At 40.8% G+C, this 23742-nt stretch overlaps 1 protein-coding gene across 9 annotated transcripts in view; it reads left to right on the plus strand.

The window, feature by feature from the left end:
* EXD3 (exonuclease 3'-5' domain containing 3) overlaps window positions 1-23742 on the plus strand; it is a 335146-nt gene that overhangs the window by 65359 nt on the left and 246045 nt on the right. For all 9 annotated transcript variants that reach the window (XM_067309038.1, XM_067309037.1, XM_067309036.1 and 6 more), the window contains one exon: window positions 173-284. In XM_067309038.1, the coding sequence (XP_067165139.1) occupies window positions 248-284 (37 nt within the window). In that variant the 5' untranslated portion in view covers window positions 173-247. The remainder of the gene's footprint in view (window positions 1-172; window positions 285-23742) is intronic.

Raw genomic sequence — 23742 nt, forward strand, 5'->3', positions numbered from 1 at the left:
TTCTGACCTTCAGGCTGTGTGTATCATTTCTATGAAATGTTGTATGCCCACACCGTTTCTCCACTACCTTGATTAGGCGCGAACACCTGATAAACCATATGTGTGATATTTCCTTTGTCACACCAGATGAAGTTGCTATAGCTTGATAGTAACTCTGGATTTTTCCTTTCAGAAGCAAGAGCTTTGGCTGCCAACTTTGAGCTGTAGACCATTAACAGCATCCTAATTTGGTGCCATCCTAGGGAGGATGAATCAGGAGAGCAACTCAAGTGATCAGCCTGGTGGTGAGTTTTTAGCTTGTCCAAATGTTCATGCATCTTCTGTTTTTTCAGCATGTTTGCTTTTCATTTATTTTCCTAGCTTCTACTGGAGTAAAATGAGTCACAAGCAGAGCAAAAGCTGTGAATTCTGTGGTAAATTGAATGCCATGAAGGTGACTGAATCTAGGTTTCCTAGGACCACGTCTAGATACCTGAAATCTTAGAATTACATTCCAGGCTGAAAATGTTTGTAATAATTGCTTTTTATAAGTTCCTACCTATGAAAAAGAGCATATGTTTTTTATTATAGTGTATTTCACAATTCATTCAGATTTTCTGTTTTCTTTTTTCCCCTATTCATTTCTTTACCCTATAAAACAAGACTTGGGAAAGATACACATACCATTGTCATGTTTTGTCCCATGAAGTTTCAGTGTCAGGGTTCTTGGGGTAGAGATTGAATGGGCAGGAATTTATTACTTATTCTGGCTCAGTCCTGCCAAAATTTTCCTCTCTTCTTCCTTCCCCATCTTTGGTTATTGGCATTCAGTAGCATCCATTACTTCTGGCAGTTTCTGCAAAGGAGAAAAGCCTGAAAGACACGTAATCCAGAAGCAGTGCCTAACAGTATCCCAGGCTCTTGCCTCAGCTGTGTGCTTTTTTGGATGTAGAAAGGGGCGTTCTTATTTCTGACGTGAGAGATTTTTTTCATGTTTTCCATTGTTCTTCCCTCTTGGTTTGTGGGTGAGGCCTTTTTGTCCAGTTCCTTTTTCAGAAATAGAGGCTGCTATGAGAGCTGTTTGCTCACAGGTTTGGGTTTTTTTCTTTTGTCAGGATTCATGAGAGTTTCTTCCTCTCTTTTTCAGGCTCAGTTGGACAAACTCATCCAGACTATCTGCCGGAGGGTATTGTTAGAATATCCCATTGCTGGGATAGCAAGGAAAGCAATCCTCATATAGATACCAGCCTTGTGCCCTGCTCTTACTGTCACAATCCACATGGTTGTAGACAGAGCAGGTCAACAAGTTTGGGACTTTGAATGCCTTTCTATACTAAGGATCCTGCTGTCATCTCTGGATTTGAATCTGGGAGCTCAAGAATGGAAAATTGTAGGAAAATTTTTGTGGCAGTATGGAAGAGAAAGATATCATCTGTTCTTCTCTACACTGCCCAGCTGACCACAGGGTTGAGGAGAGAGAATTTCCACTCTTTAATACTCTGCACGTGTTTTTATTCCTGAGAGCAGATGATGATTACGTGGCAGAATGTCATGCAGATTTGTGAATCATCTTCAAAAGGACTCAGAGGCAGGATCTTCAAAAAAAGACATTGTAGGAAAGTCTCTAACACAAACCATCCTGGGTGCTCACGAGAAATGCGTAGATAGATGGCCACAGTACTCAAATTTGCTCATTGCAACATTATTTTTGTAGAGGTATTAAATATTGCACCTTAAGTTTAGATCCACTCTCTAAGAAACAGACACTAGATTGAAGCTGTCAAGAGAGACACATTTCCAACATACTACTACTATGGATTTTACATCTTCCTCTGAAGTGCTTAGTACCAGTTACTCTTGGAGTCGAGGTATTGGATTAGACAGGTCTGATCCATTGATGAATTATAACTTGGCTGAAGATAACGTTCTTCAAATTTGGATCTGTGTTCAGCTTCCAGCACCAGCTTCTGTAGTTACCTAATAAGTTTTAGATTCAGGTTGTTTCATTATCTAAGCCTTGCTACCACTGTAGCTATACTTAGAGAGGAAGGATATTATAATCTTGTGAAAGATTAAAATATTTTTACTGTAATCCAGCTGGAAGGGTAGCACTTTTCTCAGGGTAAGAGACAGCCGCGGTTTTTCCCATTCTGTCCTCCCCTTGTATACAGGAAGGAAGTGCTGGCAAGGGCTTCCTCAGCTTCCTGTCGACTTCAGAGCATATTTCCAGACACAATCTTCTCCACCATCCATCACCCAGTCCAGCCAAACAATCACTGCAGTGCAACGGGAAAAACACACGTCTCGGATAAACACTTCGGAGGCAGCAGGAGCCCAAACCACTAGAATCTCTGCTCAAGCCATTTTGTTATGTAAGCTGTCTGACAGCAGGTTACCATGGATTTTCTTCTCTTCCCTTTCTAATCAAACATCTCAATAATTAAAATTCTCATTTAAAAGAAGTTTTAAAAAAAAAAAGACTGATGCTTAGGAAAGAAGCAACTTTAAGCTGGAAATCTGTTTGTGGTTCTGATAGTGGAAACCTCACCTGCAAAATCTGCTGTAAAGAGGTGATGAGCAGTTGCTGGAACTCTTCTCAAGACTGCTGTATAATCTTATTACATAGCAAAATATGGCAGAATATAAAGAGTCTAACTTGAGGGAGAAACTACTTTTTAATAAGTGAAGCTTGACTTTATTTTATTTTTTTCCTCTATACAACTAGCCTGAATCATCTATGTGCAAGTCTGAACACCTAGCTTAGTCTGTTTGGGCGTGGGCATCCACACAGACAGAGTCCTGTCTCCATGACTGTCTTCTCACAATTTGTCTGTGGGTATTTTGGAAACCATCCTAGTTCTTTGGTCTGAGATGCTCCAAAATGGCCTCTTAGGCTGTATTCAGCAGCAAGGGGACTGGTTTGTAAAAGGGAATGGAAGAAGGGGGACTGGAAGACTATCAGCCATCAAAGCAAGTGAGCTTTCCCTTCTTGTTTCAAATTGACAAGTTGCAGCCCATGTTGAATTGCGGTCCACATCTGAGCCCACACCTCTGGGTTAGCTAGGCGTAACAGCTTGTAAATTAGCATGGAATTAAAGCACCTCTAAGATTTCTGTTTGGATCATGGGAGGGTTTGGGGTATAATTCAATTATAATTCAAGTCCAGGGTAGTGGTGATACTAAAACTTATCCTACAACTTCAGCAGTTCTTAGTGTACAAAAATTACATTCTGTGGGATTGTGCTCTTTCTAAATTAACTGACACTACATGGTTGATCCAACTCTTTCCTCTGGCTGTTCTCCCTGAAAAGGGCTGCTGTCATTAACTTCTGCATTGTGGCTGCCTTTATAGTATGTATTGCTGGTCAAAATAATATTTACTTAAGGCTACATTTTGGCTAAATTAGGATAAAACTTGAATATGGGAGTAAGTTCTGGAAGTAAAGAGTGTGTCTTATTTTAATGGCTTTCATGGTTTTCAGGCTACAGTTGTAGAGGTAATTGGTGAAGACTGTTCAGAAGCAAGTTGTATACTACTGAAATCTGGCCCTTCTGACCTCTTATGCATACTGGCCTATGTGATTGTTGTAACATTCACTGCAGTTCCGTTATACTTCTTATGCACGCAACAGCATGCAAGTCCTAATAGGCTTGAGACTCAGAACAAAACAAAAAAAAGTCCCCAGTTCAGTGCTGGCTCCTTGCACCAGCACCTAGTCTGTCCAGCCAGATGTGCCTGTCTCTAGCTATCTCATTCACTCTCCTCTCTTACCTCTTTGTGCTTTGTGTTGGCTTGTAGCAGGATGCTTGTGGGCAGTTAACCTTTAAATGCCTTTAAAATACTCTGTGGGACAGAAATGGTATCTTAAGATCTTTACTAAATCCAGTACTATAAGGTCTTCATACAAAATCTGAAGGTGCTTTTGAAATACTAGTCATTATTTTTAAATCCACAAAAAATGTGAATGAGTAACACTGATTTAAAAAGAACAGAAGTTAAAATGGACTGGGGGCAGGGATGGATGATGATGAATACAGTAGTAATAGCTGTCATGTAAAAAACAAAAATAACCCAAAAAACAAAAGAACCCTTTTTTTTGAACTACCAAAGAAATCTTGAGGTATTTGTTTCCTTACGTGGGAAAATGGTCTGAAACAGCTGTGTGGGTGGAGTGGTCTGTTCGCTCAGCACCAACATCCCAAATAGTAACTGACTTGAAATGTAGAAGCTTAATCACCAAAAAGTGGAGGTACAAACATATGACTACCCATGAGGGCAAAGGCTGAGATAACTAGAAAAAAAATCAGACCCTGCTGCTGTTCAGGGCTGGAAGTGGATGCTGTCAGATTGAAGTAGTAGCAACTTTTAAAGAAAAGAGTAAAACTCAACAACCTAATTTCAGGTCATGTCTTAGACCCTAAGTCCCCAGACAGTTTGTGGCATTTGACAGTCTCGTTTCCCTGTTTTGTGAAAGTATCGGTCTTCCTCTTTGTGAAGCTGCTTGACTATACATGAGAAAGCATTCAACTAACAGTATGCAAACTTTCTTCATTTCCTTATAGAAAATAATTTATTGTGGGATTGCTTGCCCTGACCATTCTGTTCTGAGGAAGAAGACATCACTCTAATGGGTAGCGGGTGTAATTCTGCTCTGTTCCTAAATACACTGATCTCTTTTATTTTACTCATTTAATTATGCGTTGTAACAGCAATGGGTTAAAAGAAAACGAGACAGGACTGTGATTTGTTGACAGTGTCCCTTTTAAATACAAGAGTGCCAACTTGAAATCAATCCACCACATTCTAGCCGAACAATGTAAGGAACGCAGGACAGCAGTAATATGATCAGATTTGCTTAAACCACTGAGCAAAAGTGCTGCTGTGTTCTGAGAAACTGCAAGTGATGGAGATGTTTATTTCAAGAGACTGGGAATTATCAATCCTCGTAGCCACGAAGATGTCAAAGGAGACAGGGACCCGAGAGCCCCTTCTGCCATGTGCTCTAATGGCTGTCACGGTTCATGGCTCAAGGGAAGACAAGCTAATTTAGTCCTAGTTAAGGAAAAAAATCCTCAGGACTTCATCAGTCTCTGAGAAGTCAAAGAAGACCTGTGATACTAAATGCTGTTTGCCCAGGGATAGAGAAATGCACTATGTGACTGAGAGAATTAAGTTTAGATTGAACATCCAGTCATAGGACACAAACTGATCAATAGCAAAGAAGTTTTCCATGAATTGCCCCCAGTCTCTATGTTATTCTTTGCAAAAAAGGGGTAAACTATTATAGCTGTTTCTTCCCCCCTCTCGTTCTTCCTTTGCAATCTACTAGATTTATATGAATCCAGTTAAATCCAGCTCCTCCAAACAACCTTCACAAACTCTGACCAGATCCAGGTAACAAACCTTGGTGGGAAAACGTCCTGCAGAATCAAACAAGCATTCATCTGGGTCAGTGGATCAGAAGTGGTTAGTAATGAGAAAAATCAGAGGTGAAATCAAAATGTCCTATAACCCAGGGCCACGTTACTGACTCTTGGTGCCTGTAATCAATGCAGGACCTTGAGAGATTAGTGTTTCTGTGTTCTCCTTTCTCTAGCTCGATGGCCCTTCTCTACTAGATAGGCTGCCTCCGCTCCTGTTTAAAAAGAACATGCAGGGTAATGTATGCTGTGGAGGAGCACAGGGAATTGCCTGCAGCAGTTATCTTCAGATCCGCTCACCCAAAGGTGTCTACCCCTAAACAAAAGGGTTTGGGAGTAGAAATACCACCTCCATTTGTATGTGGGCAGGGAGGAATGATTCTGCCCCTGCAGGGATTCATTTGTGCTTTTGTGGGAACTGTGAAGCAACAGAAGTGTTCTGCTCAGAGGCTAAAGAAGTGTTTGCTGTGTATGTGATTGTGCGTTCTTTTAAATTAAACTATTTTGCAAGCACTTCCTTCCTGCATTTCTCAGAAGGAGGGAGGGGGGTGTGCAAAGAATGTTTAACTGCCTTTGACGGAGGAGGAAAACTGAAGAAAACAAGAGATGCAATCCTAACTACTGACCTTTTACTTGAGCTTGGTGATGTTTTTCAGCAGCAGAGCCTCCAGGGAGTAACAGCATCCTCCTTGCTATTGTGCTGCCTGCCCAAAAAGGGGGCTAAAGTTCAGCTTTTATGATGTTCTCACTCTGGGCTTGTGGGAAAAAGGCCACATTCCCTTTCTTAGGTCATACGAGTGCAAGAGATGACAGAGTCCTACAGTCTAACCCCAGGGCATCAGGCCAGTTCAGAATGAGACTGGGATAGACATCTTGGTAAATATGCAGCCAGCTTTTTCTCCTTACAGAGAGTCACAGCAGGTGGGAGGGTAATTTACATTGTTAAATTAAAAAGCACTGATTTATTTTATGTTGGTGTTATTGTTTCATTAAAGCACATGGGTTGCCATTACTCATAATAGACTCTTGCACTTTATTGTTAAATTCTCCTTTTCCACTTTAGTCGACAGTTACTGGAAATGAACATTAGCCACTAAGACAAAAACAAGGGGCAAGTAAGCATAAAACACAAACCTAACCTCCTCCCTAACACTGTTTTGTAGGGAACCCTCCACAGCTTTGAGGGGTGAGATTATTACTGTCCGTATTCTCAAATAGTGCTCCTTGTCCATCAAATTGTTTGTATTCTGCTCACCTTTTGGTGGGGGTGAGGGGCTAGAGAGCCATCAGTCCCTTTGCTCGGTGGTTCAGGTAAGACTCCCTACCTCAGAGGTGCCAACTGCTGTCTCCTACAGCATCGTGACATGCTGACTTTGCCCAGTTGCCTTAGCAGCTTCTAGTATTGTGCAGAGAACTTTCTCCTTTCTGTTGAAATTTTCTTCAGCCTTATTGTTGAAGTGTCTTTTGGTAAATATTGAGCTAGTATTTGAGTGGCATGACTCTGGCCATGGAAAGATGGTTGTGCTACTTCAAGAGCTGAGCAGAGTTTGAGGGAGAGGAGGACAGTCAAAAGACTGTCTTGTCTTAAGGACAGGGGTACCATTTTTAAAATGTACTGTTAAATAAATGTGGATGATCCTGAAGTCTGTGTGTTTTCATTTTCAACAGTGCTTGCAATTCCTGGTTGAGGTGACAGTGCTGCGGCATCTAAGCCTGGCCATATTGTAGCGTGCTGCAGTAGGCTAAGCAGAGGTCCTGTCAGCTGCTGATAATTTGTATGAGTTTTAACTTAGTTACATCCTTGTCTTCTGGATTGTAGAGCACATAAAAATATCGTAGCTAGCTACACAGCAGTTCCTTGAAGAATATGCATCCCTACGTATTATATCTACCTGTTATATAACTATATAATAATGTATCTGTATCTATTGTAGGTAAAGATGCATGCTCTGTCAGGACAGAGCAAGAAGGAAAATGCTGACTGATCTAGCAGGCTAATGAGAGGGGAAGGTCTTGCTTCCCTGCCCTTCTCCCTCAAGCCCTTGTACCCAGGGCTGGGTACATGAGTCATTCTCCTCTTTGCTCCAGTGCTGGTACCCACTGGCCCCTTCAGTGAGTTGATTCAATTCACTGGCCCAGCAAAAAATGATCCATGTTTGGGTTAAGTTAGTTTTGTGCCAACAGAATGAGTGGGACTGGCTTGTAAAGATCCGATGACTGCCAAAGTCTGTGCAAGGTGTGGGAGGGAAGGGACTCTCCTCTTTTCAGTGGTGGTGAGCTGTCTGAAGGGTTTAAGTTGTTTTGTGCAGCTTCCCTTTCGCATGCAATATGGAATAGAGGCAATGGGGACAAGTTACTTTGCTTTTGGATGCCTTAGGCTGGCCGCAGTAAAATTTCTTAGCACCAGTGAAGGGATGAAATACCACCAAAGATATTAATTCAGATAAACTTGAAATATGTACACATGCCAAAATATATCTTTGGGTGGTGGTTTTATGGGTGCAGAACTGCCAGGTGTTCCCTCACAGTCACGCTCTCATCTTCCTGGATAGCATATGCCTGTGATGTTCTGGAGCACGTGACTGTGGTGAGATGAGTGCTGGCTCGACACACCTTGTGATATTCTTTGGGTTTTTTTTTAACACTGATGCTTATATTTTGCAGCATCTTCCTGACCCTCAAATTTGGTTAATACAAATATCTAGTTTGGTTAATACAAATATCTAGTTATTATATCTATGCACCTGCATATTTATTTTGGAGGTAGGAAATGAGGGACTTTGAATCTACAGTTTCCAGTTTTCATGGTGAGTGAAAGAGAGCAGATTAACGGTAGGAAGATGAGTTTGAGGATGAGGGAGGTCTGCCACAAGAAGAGCCAGGTAGGGCTGATGTGAAGGCAGCAGGCAGTAGCCTCCGGATATCAGATAGAGAACAAATATAAAAGTGTATCTGTTTGAGGCAAAAATCACACTTTTTTTAGCTGCCTTGAGAACTGCTTAATATTAATCTGTCTTTCTGGCTTGCAGGTATTGATTTTCATGTATACAAAACCATGCATGTGGCAGTCTGGGCATACAGTGCTGTCTTGACATAGGTGCTAGATGTTAGCACTCCCCCAACTGCACACAACTTATCACCAAATGGCTAGTGAGAGGCTTTAAAGGCTGTGGAAGAGCCACCATCTCTGCTGATGGAAATCCTGTTGATTTCCAGGAAATGATGCTGTTTTACAGAATTGGAGGCTTTGGCTCTGTGTATCATTCATTTCTCTTTATACCGATGCATTTAATTTTGCCTGATTTGAGGAGGTATCTCCTTTCATTTTCTTTTTGATGCTCTTTGATCTTGGCTTTCCAGAGACTGGGAGGGACAGGAAAGAATTTCTCTAGAATTATTTGTTGTTTTTTTTCCCTTGGAAAAAAGAAAATAAGATTTATTATCTGTTTTCATTCTCCAGTGTTTTGCCTCAGAAAATTTTTCTGTGAAGCGGTTTTCAGCTTTTATTGCAAGAAGGACGTATCGAGCTATCAGTAATTCAGCATAACAAAAGTTCGTGCAGTTCAGAGCTTTCATGATTGCAGTGAAGCTTTTCTTGGGAATTTTTAAATGTCCTAGACACAATTAAAAGAATTTCTCAGCAAGGAGAGAACAAGCTGGGGACTCTCCAGCAGATGTAATCACTCAAGGAAAACTTTGTTTGGCTTGGCCGAGTCCTGCCTTCGGTCTCTTCCCTTTCATCCCGCCGCCAGTCTTTGTCTCAATCTTTCTCAGCGTCGCTCTGTATGTCTTTGTCTCTGTCTGTCTTTCCTTCTTTCTATCTGCCCCATGTTCCCTTGTAGTCTGAATGAAACAGTGTTAACCTGGCTACGTCCAAGACAAACACCAAATCAAACTGGAAGAGGGGGGCCTTTGGCTGTCATAAGAATTAGCGGTCACTCACTTCCTAGAATTAAAGGCTGCGAGTTGATCTGTAAGCCAGCCAAGCCAGCGACAATAATTGGGTTTCCATTTTGTTCCTTTGATGCTGCCTTAAATATGTGCACCAAATGGGAAAACAGAATTTATGTAAAAAATAAATAGCAATCCACTTTCTCATAGGGATGCGTTCTACTTTGCTGCTTCTGTGATGAGTTCTCTCACAAGGAGTAAAACTCATCTGGTTTTCCCTGAAGGAATTTGGAAGTCAGGCCTGTGCTGCGAACAGCAGATTTGCAGTCGAATGCGTGACTGTGTTGGGTTTTTGGCAGCTGTGATAACAGTAGACCGGTGCAGCTGGAATCGTGGTGGGCAAGGGGGGACTGCATGGATGTATAGCAGCTCCAGCTGCTTCTCATGGGGGATATTAGCAGTCCCCGTAGCCCCTGCTATCTCGTCTGTGCTTCCAGGGAGGGACTGAGAGATGGATTCCCAGAGCTGCTGATACCAGGCTAGAAAAAGTGAGAAGTAGCTGTTAAAATAGAGCCATAGTGATGTGGACGGGAGGGAGATCTCAATCAAGCACGTGCTCTCACTTCTTCGGTTCTGTTGGAAGACCTTGAGTAAGTGGCTTCACTCTTGGTGCCTCTACCTTTGTGTGAAAAGTGCAGCATTTGTCTGTCTTAAAAAGAATCTGGAAAGACTGTTAGGGCTTAAATTAAAATGGTAGGTCCGTCCTAATAAGAAATAACAGTAGTTTATAGCCTGAGGTGCAACTCTTGAAGGAAACAAACACTTGCTCAATAGAGAAAAGGAAAAATATAAATATGAGGGGCTGTTATCTTCCAAGTAATATACACTGTTTCCAGGTCTTTATGGTAGTGCTTTCATTAAGCATGGCTACTTCTGGGTATGTCTTGGTAGCATCACTGATATGCAGAGAGGAAGGACTGCAGTGGTCACAGTAGCCGCTGTAAAAGGACTGTATTTGGAAGATCAATACATTCTTGGCTGAGTGCAAGTCTGGTAAATGGGGTGGGTTTCAAAGATCTTTATTTCATGTGTCTTAAAGAAGAGGAGGTGGGGGGGAAGTCGTAGTGAAGGGGAGGATCCAGCTGGAAAGGACTGGAGATAACCACAGCTCGCAACATCGTGTGGAGAATGTTGGGTTCCTCTGGTAGCTCTGTGTAGAGCTCGGTGATCTTTTTGCATTGCTTGGCCAAGGAGACCGGTGCAGACTTGCTCATGTATTCATTTTAGTACTTCCCAGAGGTCCAAAGCCAACTTTTTTGCCTTTGAACCAGCTGTGAGTGATTATAGCTCATAAAAGCTATGCAACTCCTGGATGGAGGATGCTCTAGAGAGCAAAAAGAATTGTTAAAGATGAGTATTGCGACAGTGCAGCAGACACTGTGGGCTTTGGTCTTTTAATCCCTAGCAACTGTGTTTTGCTCTCCTTTAAGTCTACCTTGTTCTACTCCCCACTGCTCACTTGTTTAGATATTACCAAGTCCATGAATTTATTACCATTCACTTCAATATGGGATTGTACTCATTTTCTATTTTGAGATGTTTTGCATTCTCTGTTATGGTGTCATTATTCCAGCCATGTGCTCAAATAGATCTGTGGTGGCCAATGTACTGTAAGGAGAAGTCTTGTTAATATCTTGTCTTTAGCTTCAGCCTCTGTCTCTAAGACTGTGCAATGAAATAATCATACTTTTGAATGATCAGAGCAATGTGGCTTTCTTCCATGGGATATGAGGAAATGCAGAATAAATATTAATATTTTAAATTGTATGTGTATTTTAAATAGGCAAAGCTTGAATAACTATATAGGTGGAAAAACTGCTCTTCCATGTTTCAAAGTGAACAGAGACCTAAAACCAAAATTTTTATCAGTATAAATTTATGTCTAAGGCTGAAGCCTGAGGAGATTTTGAGTCCAGTTCATGGTAGTTCTTAATAGGAATGAATCCTCAGGAAATTTGACTGAACCATGCTATTCTTTTGCTTTGTTTTTTTGTTTGATTCCTTGTAAACCATTCTGCTGAGTGGCTTTATGCTCCAAAGGCTTCCTAAAGCATAGAGGGATGTCCCACCTGCAGCTTCCCTCTTCCCTGTGGTATCTTCCTTGTTGAGTCCTCCGTTCTTCCCACTGCTCCTGTGAGACAGCAGCTTACACTGATTTTTTCCGAGCTGTTTCTTTTAGGTTTTTCTAATATACCCGTCTCTAAGTGTCCCTTAGCCTCTCTCCTTGCCTGTGGGGAGTCTGTTTCCCCTTTTCCCACACGCAGGGGAGTGATGTATTAAACCAAATGCGAGTTAACACCAGATGCTCTGTGATACTGTTCAGCTAGTTCCTGCTTTCATTATTATTAGTTTGGCCTACAGCTAGAAGTTTCTAGCCAAGTGCATTGCCTGTGCATACAGGTGATGAGAGCATAGTTGTGAACATCAGTACCTTTCCCATGCTCCAGATCCACAACTGACTAATGCTGTTGTGCTTTTGGGGTCTGAGCTAGTTTTCTGCTTTTAACTGCACTGTGTTATTTGGCTGTACCAGCTTGCTGTACCCTAACTTGCTTAGTGATTGCAGCACCATCATCTGCCATGTGATCTTGACATGCTGTAAGTTCCCTAATTGGTTAAATTGTGATAAGGAGTGGTAAGGCACCTTCTCAGGCATTTAAAATGCTCCAAAGTATCCGAGATGATTACTCAGATTGAGCGAAAGCTCTTGGGCCTCTGTAGAGCCGGCCCTGAGCGCAGGCTCCTGCTTGTCCGTGGTGCTCATTGCCGCAGGCTGCTTTACAGTCGAGCCTGGCATCTGTATGTAGCAGTAGTACCATTGCCAAACCCTGATTCACGGTATCCCCATCCCATCAATCATCCTGCTGAAAGGAATACGATGTTTGGAGGCAGCAAGATATTGCAGACTAAAGCTAGTTGGCAATATCTTGCAAACTAGCAAAGCTTTCTCAATTTTGATTCAGCAGCATAACACCATATCTCACACTATAAAGACTCTTTCCATTGGTATTCGTGGCTTGTACAGCAGCTTCTCAACCGTTTCCTGCAGGTTAGAAGGGAAAGAGTCTTTCCATGCATAATTTAATCACATCCAGCAGTTCATCGTTTGGTTTCTTTTTTTTCCACAGAAATTCTATAACATGTTGTTACTTAAATCGTATACTTTTAGAAATGTCAGTAAGCTTGCTTATCTTGTTCATTCAGATAAACACCTCTCGACATCCTGTTTTTCTTATGTCATACGAACAGGAAGAGAACGATTGTTTGAGATGTGCGTCAGTCAGAATTGTAACCAGGCAGTCACATTACCCTCCCCATTTACCATAGAAACCAGCAAATCTCTTCAAATACATTGGTGGTATGTTGACAGGTAGCCTTTCTTTTATACTTCCCAAGAGCTGTAACTAAACAAGTTATATTTTTATATATATATATATATATATATATATATGGTAGAACCTCTCAAATATATATGTATTTTTATTTTATCTAAGGTAAGAGGGTACACCTATGAATTTTGTGAGTAAGTATTGCTACTTTTATCTTAAGTAGCTGTGGTATCTGTTTCTGTCCCATACCTACTGTTAGAAACACTGAAAAATCAGAGTTGCACAGTCTAAAGAACTGGAAAAGTTTTTGCCTGAGCCTGCTTGTAGCATCTATAACTTGTTATAGAGAAAAATTTTTTGAGCTAGCCAGCTTATGAAAAAGCATTTGGCTATTTTGCAGTCACTTAAAGGTAACCTGGAGACCTTTACGTGTGTAAGGAACAGATTTAGAGTTTGGGGCACCTTTTGGAGGAATCGGTAGTGTTCTTGGCACCTCTGGACAGGATTTTTGAAAGCAGCAAAGGGAGCGAAGGTACTTCTGAAGAAGACAAGATTTGAAGATTTTTTTCTCTGGCAATATTTAGTATCAGTATTGGTGACAGAGTTTCTACCATGACTATCTGGGATGTAATTAGCTAGAGGAAGAAGTAATTTTACCATATTTTCTTTTTAAAGTAAAAAAAGTAATAACTCCACTCTGCACATGGAGAGCCTGATTCTCACGCATCCATCAATTCAGATTCAGCATGGACAAATGGGTCTTTTCAACTTTGTTTACTTGAGTCTTTTAATTACATTATGTAACCTGAAGGAAAGCTCAAAAGTTAGTTTACAAGATACATTTTTGATTAGATGAAAGCTTCAATGTTTTTTTTCAAATTGGTGTTTAAGCAAATCACTTCCAGTTCAAGAAAGGCAACATACTGTCCCACAAGAGCATGCACTGTGGATGCTCCTGTCCTTTCCCTGCAGCTGTTATTTCACAGCCCATCTCCATGCGGAGGAAGAGAAGAGGAGGAATGCATGAAACTGGTAAGACTGTCTGAGACCTCATCTCTTGTAACCACAAGCTGAAGAGCAGAAAATGAGCCAGGTGTGACTGTGGGTAGTTGGGGAATATGGTGGGGCTAAGGTGACTTTTCCAAAGAGCCTGTGCCAGCAGTGCTTTGCAGAAGGAGGAGCACTACACTTAAGGCTTTCTATTTGGCTTGCTGTTTACCACCAAACAGCATAAAAATAAACCATGTCTTCCATTTGTTGAAGTGTGGTTGGCCACTGGCTGCAGAGTAGAAGCAAGTAAGGATGGAGCTACCCAAAATATAGTCTGTCTAATTCATATACATCTATATTTACAAAAAAAAAAAAAATCCAGAGGTAAAAAGTGCAGACACATCTGTTTCAGTTTTCTGTATCTTTCCTCCCAGCAGATGTGTTAAATTTTGAAATACCCATGCATTTTACTGCAAGGGAGGAAGGCACTAAATATCTGCTATAGTTCCAAGGTTGGGGTTTTGTTTTTTTTTTTGGTTTGTTTGATTTTGTGGTTTTTCATGTTTTTTGTTCTGTTTTTTTGTTTTTTAGTAGCTGGAAAAGGTTCATACAGACTTTCCTATATGCTCGATGAAGAGGAACTCTCCCACAAATATTGGAAAGCTGTGAAATTCAAAGACAGTACGCTGAAAGCAGTAAGCTGCAGAATGCAGTGCGTTCTTAAATATCTCAGCCTCGTTCTGATAGTCATGCCTTCTTTTTGATTCTGTCTTTGTCAGGTAATCAGACAATAAAAGCTGTAGGTATTTTCTGTGCTAGAAAAGCTAGTTTCCGTTATAATTTCAAGAGGCGAATCCAGGCTCTAAGAACCACCATTAATTTGAGTTTTTACACAGCTGACAGCTTTAGTTTTTGTTAGTCAATTTGTGTTCTGAGAAGAGAATTATAACTATTATGATAACCTTCTTCCAGAAAGAAAATATGCCCGAAAACTTGGAGGTACTGTCTATCACAGTGCTGCAGTCTGTCTTTTTTTTCTCTTTTTCTACCTGGAGAAATCTGGTCAGTGTAGTAAGAGCTACAAAACCAGGGTTTTTTTTTGTTTTTTTTTAAATAAAAAGTCCAAAATTATATGGAAAGAACATCAGAAGGGGATCCACTTGTGATGTAATTCCTGCTTTCCCAACATGTAGTTCTGCCATTATCTTCCCATCTTAAGCAGACCTTGGCAGTGTTTTTCAGCAGTCTAGTGGAGGGGTTTACAAGTCATTCCATTACAGGTGAGATGCAGCCCTAAGCCCAAGTGAGAAAGCTCTGCTGGACCTTCATTGGCTTCTCTAAACAGGCCTCACAGCCTTACAACATGTGACAAATTATTCCTATCCTCCTTTGTGAAACAAGTTTTGGAGTGTCTTTTGAGCATTTTGTTAAGGTTATTTATTAGCACAACTTTATAGAAAGCTAACATGAGCCCTAAGGTGAAATTTTCACTCATTTAAGCCAGAATTAAGCAGGAATAAAAACTGGATAAAAAAGTTAAGATGCAGACGAGTCCAGTGAAGTGCTTCCTCTGGTGGTGCCTGTAGAAATTTTGGTGTCAGCTTTGCTGGATGAGAATCTTATAGAGTTTTCCTTTCAAAGAGATATTTTGATTTAAAGCTTTTGCTAAAATCGGTTGGTGTCACTTGACTGGAATAGATTAATTTGCACTAACATTTTCAGCTGAAGATCTGACCTTTTGTGCTGGAGTAGTGAAAATGGACCATATGCTTTCAGCAATATATTTGATCATGTATTTAAACACACAGTTTAAATACTTTGCTAACATCAGCTCTAACAGGCAAAAGCTTCTATTTCACCTTCTATTTTTAACAACAATTTAATTTGCATTTGGATGCTTTTAAAACAAAACTTCCTTGAAACTGATAACATCTTTAGTCATCTAAATGATCTTGGCTAGTACAGCAAAAAAATATGAATTTCTTCTTTACTGAAATGGTTATTTTACTATGTTTCTGAATTGCCAACATAAAAGCTAAAGCATTCTTCAGGGTTAAGTTGTCTTTCTCAGGTGTAACCTGCCCATTTCTTGGGGCTATCCAGCTAAACATGAAAACAGATTTTGTGTTTGATATTAAATACATGCATCATCTTTACAAATTCTGAACCAGTTTTTCACTACAAGTAAAAGAGTAAATTACTACTAGTTTGTTAGTGAGTTATCAAATTTTGCTGGTTTTCCTGGGAAAGCTTGGATACAAAAGGTTGGGAACAGGTGGTCCATTGGATGTTAATGGGAAGTGTCTTTGTTGGACTTGCTTGTCTCGCTTTGCCTGAACCTCCTAAGTCATCCAACATCATTATGGCAGCTGCCTCTTGTGTAGCATCAGAGAGAGTTGGGTATATTTTAGGTGAGTGATTTTTATACCTTTTTTGAAACTGTGACAGTTTTTAGATTGTTCATCTTGCGTGACCTATGAGTTTGCAATTCACAGATTCACTTCTTTAAGGACAAGGGTTTGAGGAGATGAATTCCAGACTTTGAGTGTTCATTCACTCTCCTGTACCAAGAAAAAGAGCAGCTGTCAATAATTCAAAATGATTAGTAACTTTTTAGTTCATGTTAACTATTGTAGCCCGTTCTTCTTCACCTGCCTTGGAAGAACTGAGCTGCTGCCAGACTTTTAGTTACCTGTTGCTCAGCTGGGGTCAATGCTTGCAGCCAATAATTTGACTGGTCCCATCTCTGTGTTGTGGCACAAGGTGCTGCTGAGTCACGAAGGATTGAGTAGGTATTGACTGCTTTCAAAAATTAGTGGTTGAAGTGAATTGAAGGTCGCAGCTTGGGAATACTTTTCTAAATGTAAGGGCAGCTGGACTACAAAGTCCTTGAAAATATTTTTGCTGAGAGCAGAAATGTTGTTAATTGGAATGAGGAAAGTATGTTCCTTCTACCCTTTCCTTAAGGACTTCCTCCCTACAGAAAGCATTCTGCTTCTGGGATATGGAATCCCTTAGAAACTGTGGTTTTGATTATTCAAGCAGCTAGAGATACAGAAATAGAAACCTTCTGAAGGTAGGAGAATTTGAATTCCATTGGTGTGTTTTACCTAGCTGATATGGATGAAGCCTTCAGCGCTTTTGATCCAGCGAAGGGCCTGATTGCCTGTCCATACCAGTGAAGTGCAGCAGTATGAGCATATACATCTGCCTCAGAAAAGGAGAGATTCTGGCCCGGATTTCGTATCTGCTGTACTTAGGTAGGTAGAAGTGAGGAACTGACAGGAGAAAGTAGTGGGAATGACATTTAAACAAGAATCAGACAAAAGTTACTGTTTTAAAAGAAGGTTGGTAGGCTTCAAAACACGTACTAGGACCTTTTAGTATTAATCGTTTGTTTTACTGAGCTACTAGGAGAGACAGTTAAAAGCAATTAGTTTTAGAACCTGGGGATTTCCAGAGATGTCTGGAGAGGGGGAATTTTTTTTTTTTTTTTTTTTTTTTAAGCTTTATGATAGTACTAAGCATCAGATACTTTTTTCCTGAATTATAGTTAGGTCTACTAAACTGCAGCTGTTTAGCTGTTTATCCCCTGGCAAGGATATTCTCAGCGCTGACCAGCAAAAAAATTACTGGAATATATAAAAAGTTGCCCTTTTTACCCTGGACAGTATCAGTTTTCTTGATTTTTGTTGCAGGGTTTATGGGTTTGACAGGAGAAATTGTTGGTTTTCCAGAATATGTTCTTTTTCCTTGAGTTTTCATTTCTGTGAAGTTGTTCTTAACTTAATATAGGGACATTCACTTATATGCTAGCATTATGACAGGTCTCCTCTGTTCTTAGATTAGTAGGCTTGATGAGGTGCGATAAGACTGAGCACCGAACCCTTCCAGTGATTAGATGTGATAAATGGCTACGTCCACAGCATTGAGTTTAATGAGTGCTTCCAGGAGTATGACGACTTGCTCTTCACCCTTCCCTCCTCAACACTGAGGCATTTTATAGGAAAAGAAAATATTTCTATGTATCACTGAAAAAATGTATGAAGCTGATGGCTAAAAATGAGTAAAAGTAACTTTGCTGAATTTGGGGAGAAAAAATATTTAACAAAGAAACCGTTGTTTTCAGTGAAATGGACTTAAAAAGAATGCAGGAGCCATGATTTTAGCAGGATAGGGGTCCACCCAGCTCAGTGTATCCTCTTTGATTGTGGCTGGTGGTGAATATGTTAGGACAGGGTGTTAAAGATCAGAAGGGAAATACACAGGTACCCTTCCCTCCAGCATGTGGAGGGAACTTCCATTAGCCAGAAAGTAAGTATCTTTCTATGTCAGAAACTATTGCCATCTCTCTGTTTAATGGCCCTTGACGTTGGGGTCATAGCTCATGTAACAGATGAGGAAAGCCATTAAAAGTATTGCTAATTACATGGAAAAGGTTAAGAGTCAGGGGGGTTTTTTAGGCTTTTATTAGATTTCGCTACCTGCCTCGAAAGCAAATTTTTAGTGCCATTTTTAGAATTGCCTACTTTATGTAAAAATAGTTGCACTTTTCCTTGTAAAGCCAGGGTGTATTTCTGAACGTGTCTTCTGTTTAAAGTGAAGATCGGCACACATGTTCGCTGCGGTGGTGTAAGGTGCTCTCCTCTGTCGCAATGCAAGAGGAAGGGGTGTTCATCTCTGCCACACATCTGCACAGTAGTGCTAGGGTCTTTCCAGCACCGGGTAACTTTTTGATTATACTTCATTTTTATTTCTCTGGTTGACACCAGCTCCAGTGCCGTGTGACTATCATTTCATTGAATGTTGTTGTCTTTCTGAAGGGCATCTTTTGCTCGCATGCCATTTGCAGTACATAGTGTTGTGTGGGTTTTTTGTTGTTGTTGTTGTTTTTGTGGGTTTTTTTGGTCAGCCTTTATTTCAGATGCATCTATGCACTAAGTTGGTGAGAAAATGTGAGTGCGTGTTCTCGGCTGACATGGGGAGGGGAGGAAGGGGTCCTGGTCTGGAGTAGTAAGGTATATGAGCATGCAGGGGTGAAGGTGCATTGAATCTGCTTGCCTTAAACTGAGCCTTTTGATAAGTAACTTGCCTTTCCCTTCATTGATTAAAAAAAAAAAAAAAGTGCTAATAAAATAAGAGGAAAATGCTATTGGCTGTTCTGCCCGGACAAGCAAGCCTTTTATTTTAATGAGTGCATTTTGTCTGATCTGTGTTTTTGGAGGGAGGAGGGGAAAAAAAAAAAAAGAATTCTAGCCAGTATGGAAACAAAACCCATGGTTATTTGTAAGGATTGTTTTATAAGAAGCATATGTGTGCTGTATTATTCTTTTGCCTGAAGTGTGGGGATTGTTTGCAGTTGGGAGGTTGCCTTAGAAGAATGTGAACTTCTGACTCACCGAGAAATAGAGCATATATTTGCAAAATTGTGAGGTTTCCTATTATATATTTCATAACTTGAATTTCTCAGAATGGAAGGGATATATTTTGCCATTAGTAAAAGAATGACTTTTACTACCATTGAGAAAGAAAGGGTTCTTTTTCTAGAAGTACTTGTTTTGCTTTCAAAAGTGGTGTGTTCTTTAAAGAACCTGTCTCTTCACTCTCCTTTATTTTATTTATATATATGTGTGTGTGTGTGTATACATATATACACACACACACACCCCTTGTCCATTCCACTTTAGCTGATGTGCTCTGTCTCCTTCCCAGTTTTATTCTACTCCCTTTCCTCATTTCCTTTTTCCTCTCTCTGTCATGGCAATTTCTCTTTTTCAGTGATCTGCCTTTGCAACTCATTCTCCACTGTATTTCTATTTGGTCTCTAAATTTTGACTTTTCCATGACCATGAACTAGTCAGCAGTGTGTAGAGCAAATTCTAGCAGAATATTCTGATGTCCGGAAGAGATGGGTTCAGCTAATGACCCCTGAGGAACTCCAGTGCTTCTCTCCAGAAGAATCAAGTGAGAAACATGAAATCAGCACTGAATGGGTTAGCAGGATGCTTTGTGATAAACTTCTAAAAGGATACTGGAGAAAATAAAAGTAGTGCCAACCCTGTGATATTGTACTGCATGTTGTCACATTAATACAGTACTTCAAAATCAGTGACTACAATGTAGGTATAGCCAACCCATACCTCCCTATCTTACATCCAAGTTACATAATTACATTACTTAGATGCTTTTATTTAATCAGGTGGCACCGGAAGACAAGCTCTTAGATGCCAACCCCATTTCCCCCCCCCCCGCCCCAAATCAAGCAAAATATTTCCTGCTGAGTGAAACAAACATCTCATGAGCTTTTCCCCATGCTTTTAATACAAGGAGGAAACTGAGGTGGGGATAATCCTGATGGGTTGACCTGACTTAATTTCAGTTCAGCTAGCCAGTGAACCAAAACCATAAATCGATCGTGCAGTTCTAAATAGACCATGGACCGCACTGTGGTAGTGCATTTGGTGATGCCAACATCTTTCTTTCAATAATGAGCCTAGCCACAGTGTGTTTTATCGCTTGTAGAAGGACAACAGGGGAGACCCAGCTGTGGTCCGTGGGCCATGGCTGTAGAAATCCTCTCCTGCAGCAAATGGGAGATGACAGTCACCTAAAGCAAAGACAGGAATGGGAAGGAAACAGGGCTGGGAGAAATGTGTCAGGAACGGTCACAGCTGGTGTCAAGCTGAGAAATAAGAACTGTAGTTAGATGAGGATTCTGCCATGGAAAATGAACTGATGCTGCTAATCAGGTGATTACAAACCAGTAACTTACCTGATTTTGTTGTTTTCTCCTGACTGAAGTGGAGATAGCTCCAATGGGTATGCTAGTGCAGAAGGTGAATCTGAATGTGTGAATGAGGACTTGGAGGAACAAGTAATGAATGCTTTTCCTTCAGTGGGATCTGGACTCCCAGACCTCCCAAAAGGATAAATCTTTAATGTTAAAATTACAGGGGAGGTGTGTGGGGTGGGGGGGTTTTAAGACTGCGGTAACTGTGTGTGGTTACTTCCCTTTAAGATCTGAAGCAGTCTGGGCGGTGGAGTTCAAAAGCCCTGTCGATTAGAAAGTTGTAACTAAAATTGGAAACTGAGCCAAAGGCTGAAGTGAACCAGACATACCTTATAAAGAAGGACCCTCTCTGTGCTGTTACCTCATTTCCTTATTGTTTGAATCCGGTTAAACCAACATAGTTAGGCATTAAAAAGCATATTTGTCTTTTGTGGGAGACAAATTTAAGGAATAGTAACTGGGCATGGTGAGTGAGCTTTGGAGCTCTGAAAACTGTGCTTAAAGAAAAGCAGTCTATTGCTTTGGGAAAAAAATAGTTTTGTGACATCTGATCCTTCTGTAAATTTTGCACTGGAGAGTTCGGTGGTGGGATATAATTACCATTTGAATTGATCCGACTCTTAGGGCAGCATTCCTCTGCCTGTCTGCAGACAGACGCTGGTGCTGTAGACACTTCCTTGTGAGCTAATAACTCTGGAGTGCTTTTAGTCTTAGTGGAAATCTCATCAGTACAGTCAGTGGAGATTCAGATGACTCACTGAGTGCTTAGCCCTTAGTCATAGCGTTCTTGGAAATGAAGTGGTATTGTTCCTGGAAAAATCAGTTCCTCCTAAGACACAGAATCAGTGATGAGAAAGTGTCAGAGCCATCAACCCCCCTCCTTGGTGCAGGTACATCCTGAAATAGGAATAGACATTTGATCAGACAAATTGCACTCTAACATGCCTGTTTTTTTCTCCCTTGAGTGTGAAGAAAGTCTCTGGTGTCTAGCTCAGGGGTAGATGCTAAATGTATGTGCCTGGATGCCACTTCATGTTACTACCCTGTAACAGTTTAGGAGAATTTGGAGATTTCCCTTTAAAGTTGCCTAACAGTGTGATTAACTCTTTAATGTATTCCATGCAACTGCTGTATTTTGTGCTGTAGAATATCCTGGGCTCAGTAGAAAACCTCACTGATGATGAGCCATCTCTTTTCCTCTTTCTTTCGTGACATGTTGTGAATAAGTTAGTATTCCTTCCACTTGTAAGTGCAAAACCTGCCAGTCTTCAAAACAGTGCTGATTTACATTTAAGAGTAACCTGCAGGAGTGGAGAAGGATACACTGGAAGTTTGTCCTTGTCGTGGTGTTCTTGGAATGGGAGTGATATTCCTGAAAAAATCTCTCTCTCTCAGAACAGCAGATTCTGTAGTGACAAAGTGACTAAGAGTCATAGGCTCCCTCGGTTCAGGTGAACTTCTAGGTCGGAGCAGAAGGTGATATGGAGTCTCCGTAGATAGTTGATGGGGAGTTGTCTCTGCTGCTTCCATGATGGTGGTTCTTGTTTGAGCCAGGGACACTGAGGTACCATGTGCTTGAATGGTGGGCTAGAGAGAAGAGCTTTATGCAGTCCTCACTGTCAGTCTTGCAATCTCTCCTGTAAAACCTGACTCCAAAAGCTTAGAGAAACAGCCTTCCCTCCCTCTGGGTGGGGAAAAGGAATTTACAGAAGAAAGGTTTCCAGAAAGGCTTTTTTTTACCTGTCTGTAGGGTTTCCAGAGTACATTTTCTGCACAGGCCCGTACTTGCTTTCCACTCCCTAAGAGTATATTTGTTGAGATTTAGTTTTGGAAGAAGTCTTGTGGGCATTGGGCCCCTAGGTGCTTCAGCAGCACCCACAGACATTCACTTAAACATGAAGAATATGGGTTGGCCCAGCAGCTATGGCTGGTAAGTGGTTCCAGACCTCACTGAAGCAACATCTGTTTTGTGGGCATGGATGTATAAAGGGAATATAGTGCAAACACAGCAGTTGTGTGGTAGGCACTGCCCTTCCTTTGGTCCTAATCTTGTTAACATGGTTTATCTGTAGTTTGGAGCTGTGCCTTCTTGGTTGCTTCTTGAGTTGTTTGGGTTTTGATTCTTTGTAGGGAGACTTCATACTGGGCAAAACTACATTTTTATTTACCTCTTCTCCTCATCCCCAGTTATAACTTACTCACTAAAGTGCTGTGTCTATTCAGCAAAACTCTTTGCGACTTTTATATTCAAGAAAGTGAATTGAATGAGCACACTGAAAAAAATGTCAGAGTTGCAGAAAACAGTGGCTGTCTTAGCTGTACTCTTGTATCAGCATGAATGCAAAATAAGCAGGGGTTGCATTTCATTGTGGATAAAGTAGGAAATACGATCTTTGGCACTGTTTGGAAAAATATGGGCAAATTATGACTATCCCATTAAATGTCATTTAGAACACATGTTCTTAAGAAGTGCAGAATGGATTGGTGCAAGTGGAATGGAACAGTAATAATGAGAAAGCCACTTCTCAGTGTTGTACCTTTTAAGTCCTAATCAGCTCAGTATTAGGAAACAGAGTTCTGCCTGGGTCTTTTGCAGATTCTGATGCACTAGTTATTCTTCTCTGTTCCTTTCCTCTGAAACCAGGGAAGAGCTACGGCTTTGCCATGAGGTTACTTTCTAATTGGATACAACTACTACTGAAGTACAACATTTTTTTCGAAAGGAACAGTAAAAAGCCAAGAGTTCCACAAAGTTCCCAGCTTTTGGGAATGTCTTTCATAAGGGTGCTCAGGGGCAGTGGGTGGTTTCTGTCATTTGATTTCTAACAGTTTTCAGAGCCCTTTCCTGATTTAGTTCCTGGATTTGTCAGAGGCCTCGTCTCATGCTGCTGACAGAGCATTAAGCATCTCTTGAATGGCAAGTCTTCAGCACAAGACAGGGATGTTGTGACAGGACCCAACAGTTTTGTGATACCATCATCTTAATTTCAAAAAAGAAGTGATGAATCCATCTCAGATCTGTTTTGACAGATGACCATGAGTTCTAGTATGTATGATATCTTTATCCACACCACTGGTTATTCAGCATGTTAGTTATCTCTCCCCAGACTCTGGAGTAAGTCCAAATAAGAACAAATTATTGAAAAAGCTTCCTACAAAGCAGAAGGTGAATGGAACTCCCATGACCTACTGTCTAATATCCACGTACTCATGTGTCCATACTTTTCCTGAAGTCTTTCTGCTTATTTTAAAATAATATAGCAGTTAATATAGCACTTCTTT

This window comes from Apteryx mantelli, chromosome 21, assembly GCF_036417845.1.
Source record: "Apteryx mantelli isolate bAptMan1 chromosome 21, bAptMan1.hap1, whole genome shotgun sequence".
In the NCBI taxonomy this organism is placed as follows: domain Eukaryota; kingdom Metazoa; phylum Chordata; class Aves; order Apterygiformes; family Apterygidae; genus Apteryx; species Apteryx mantelli.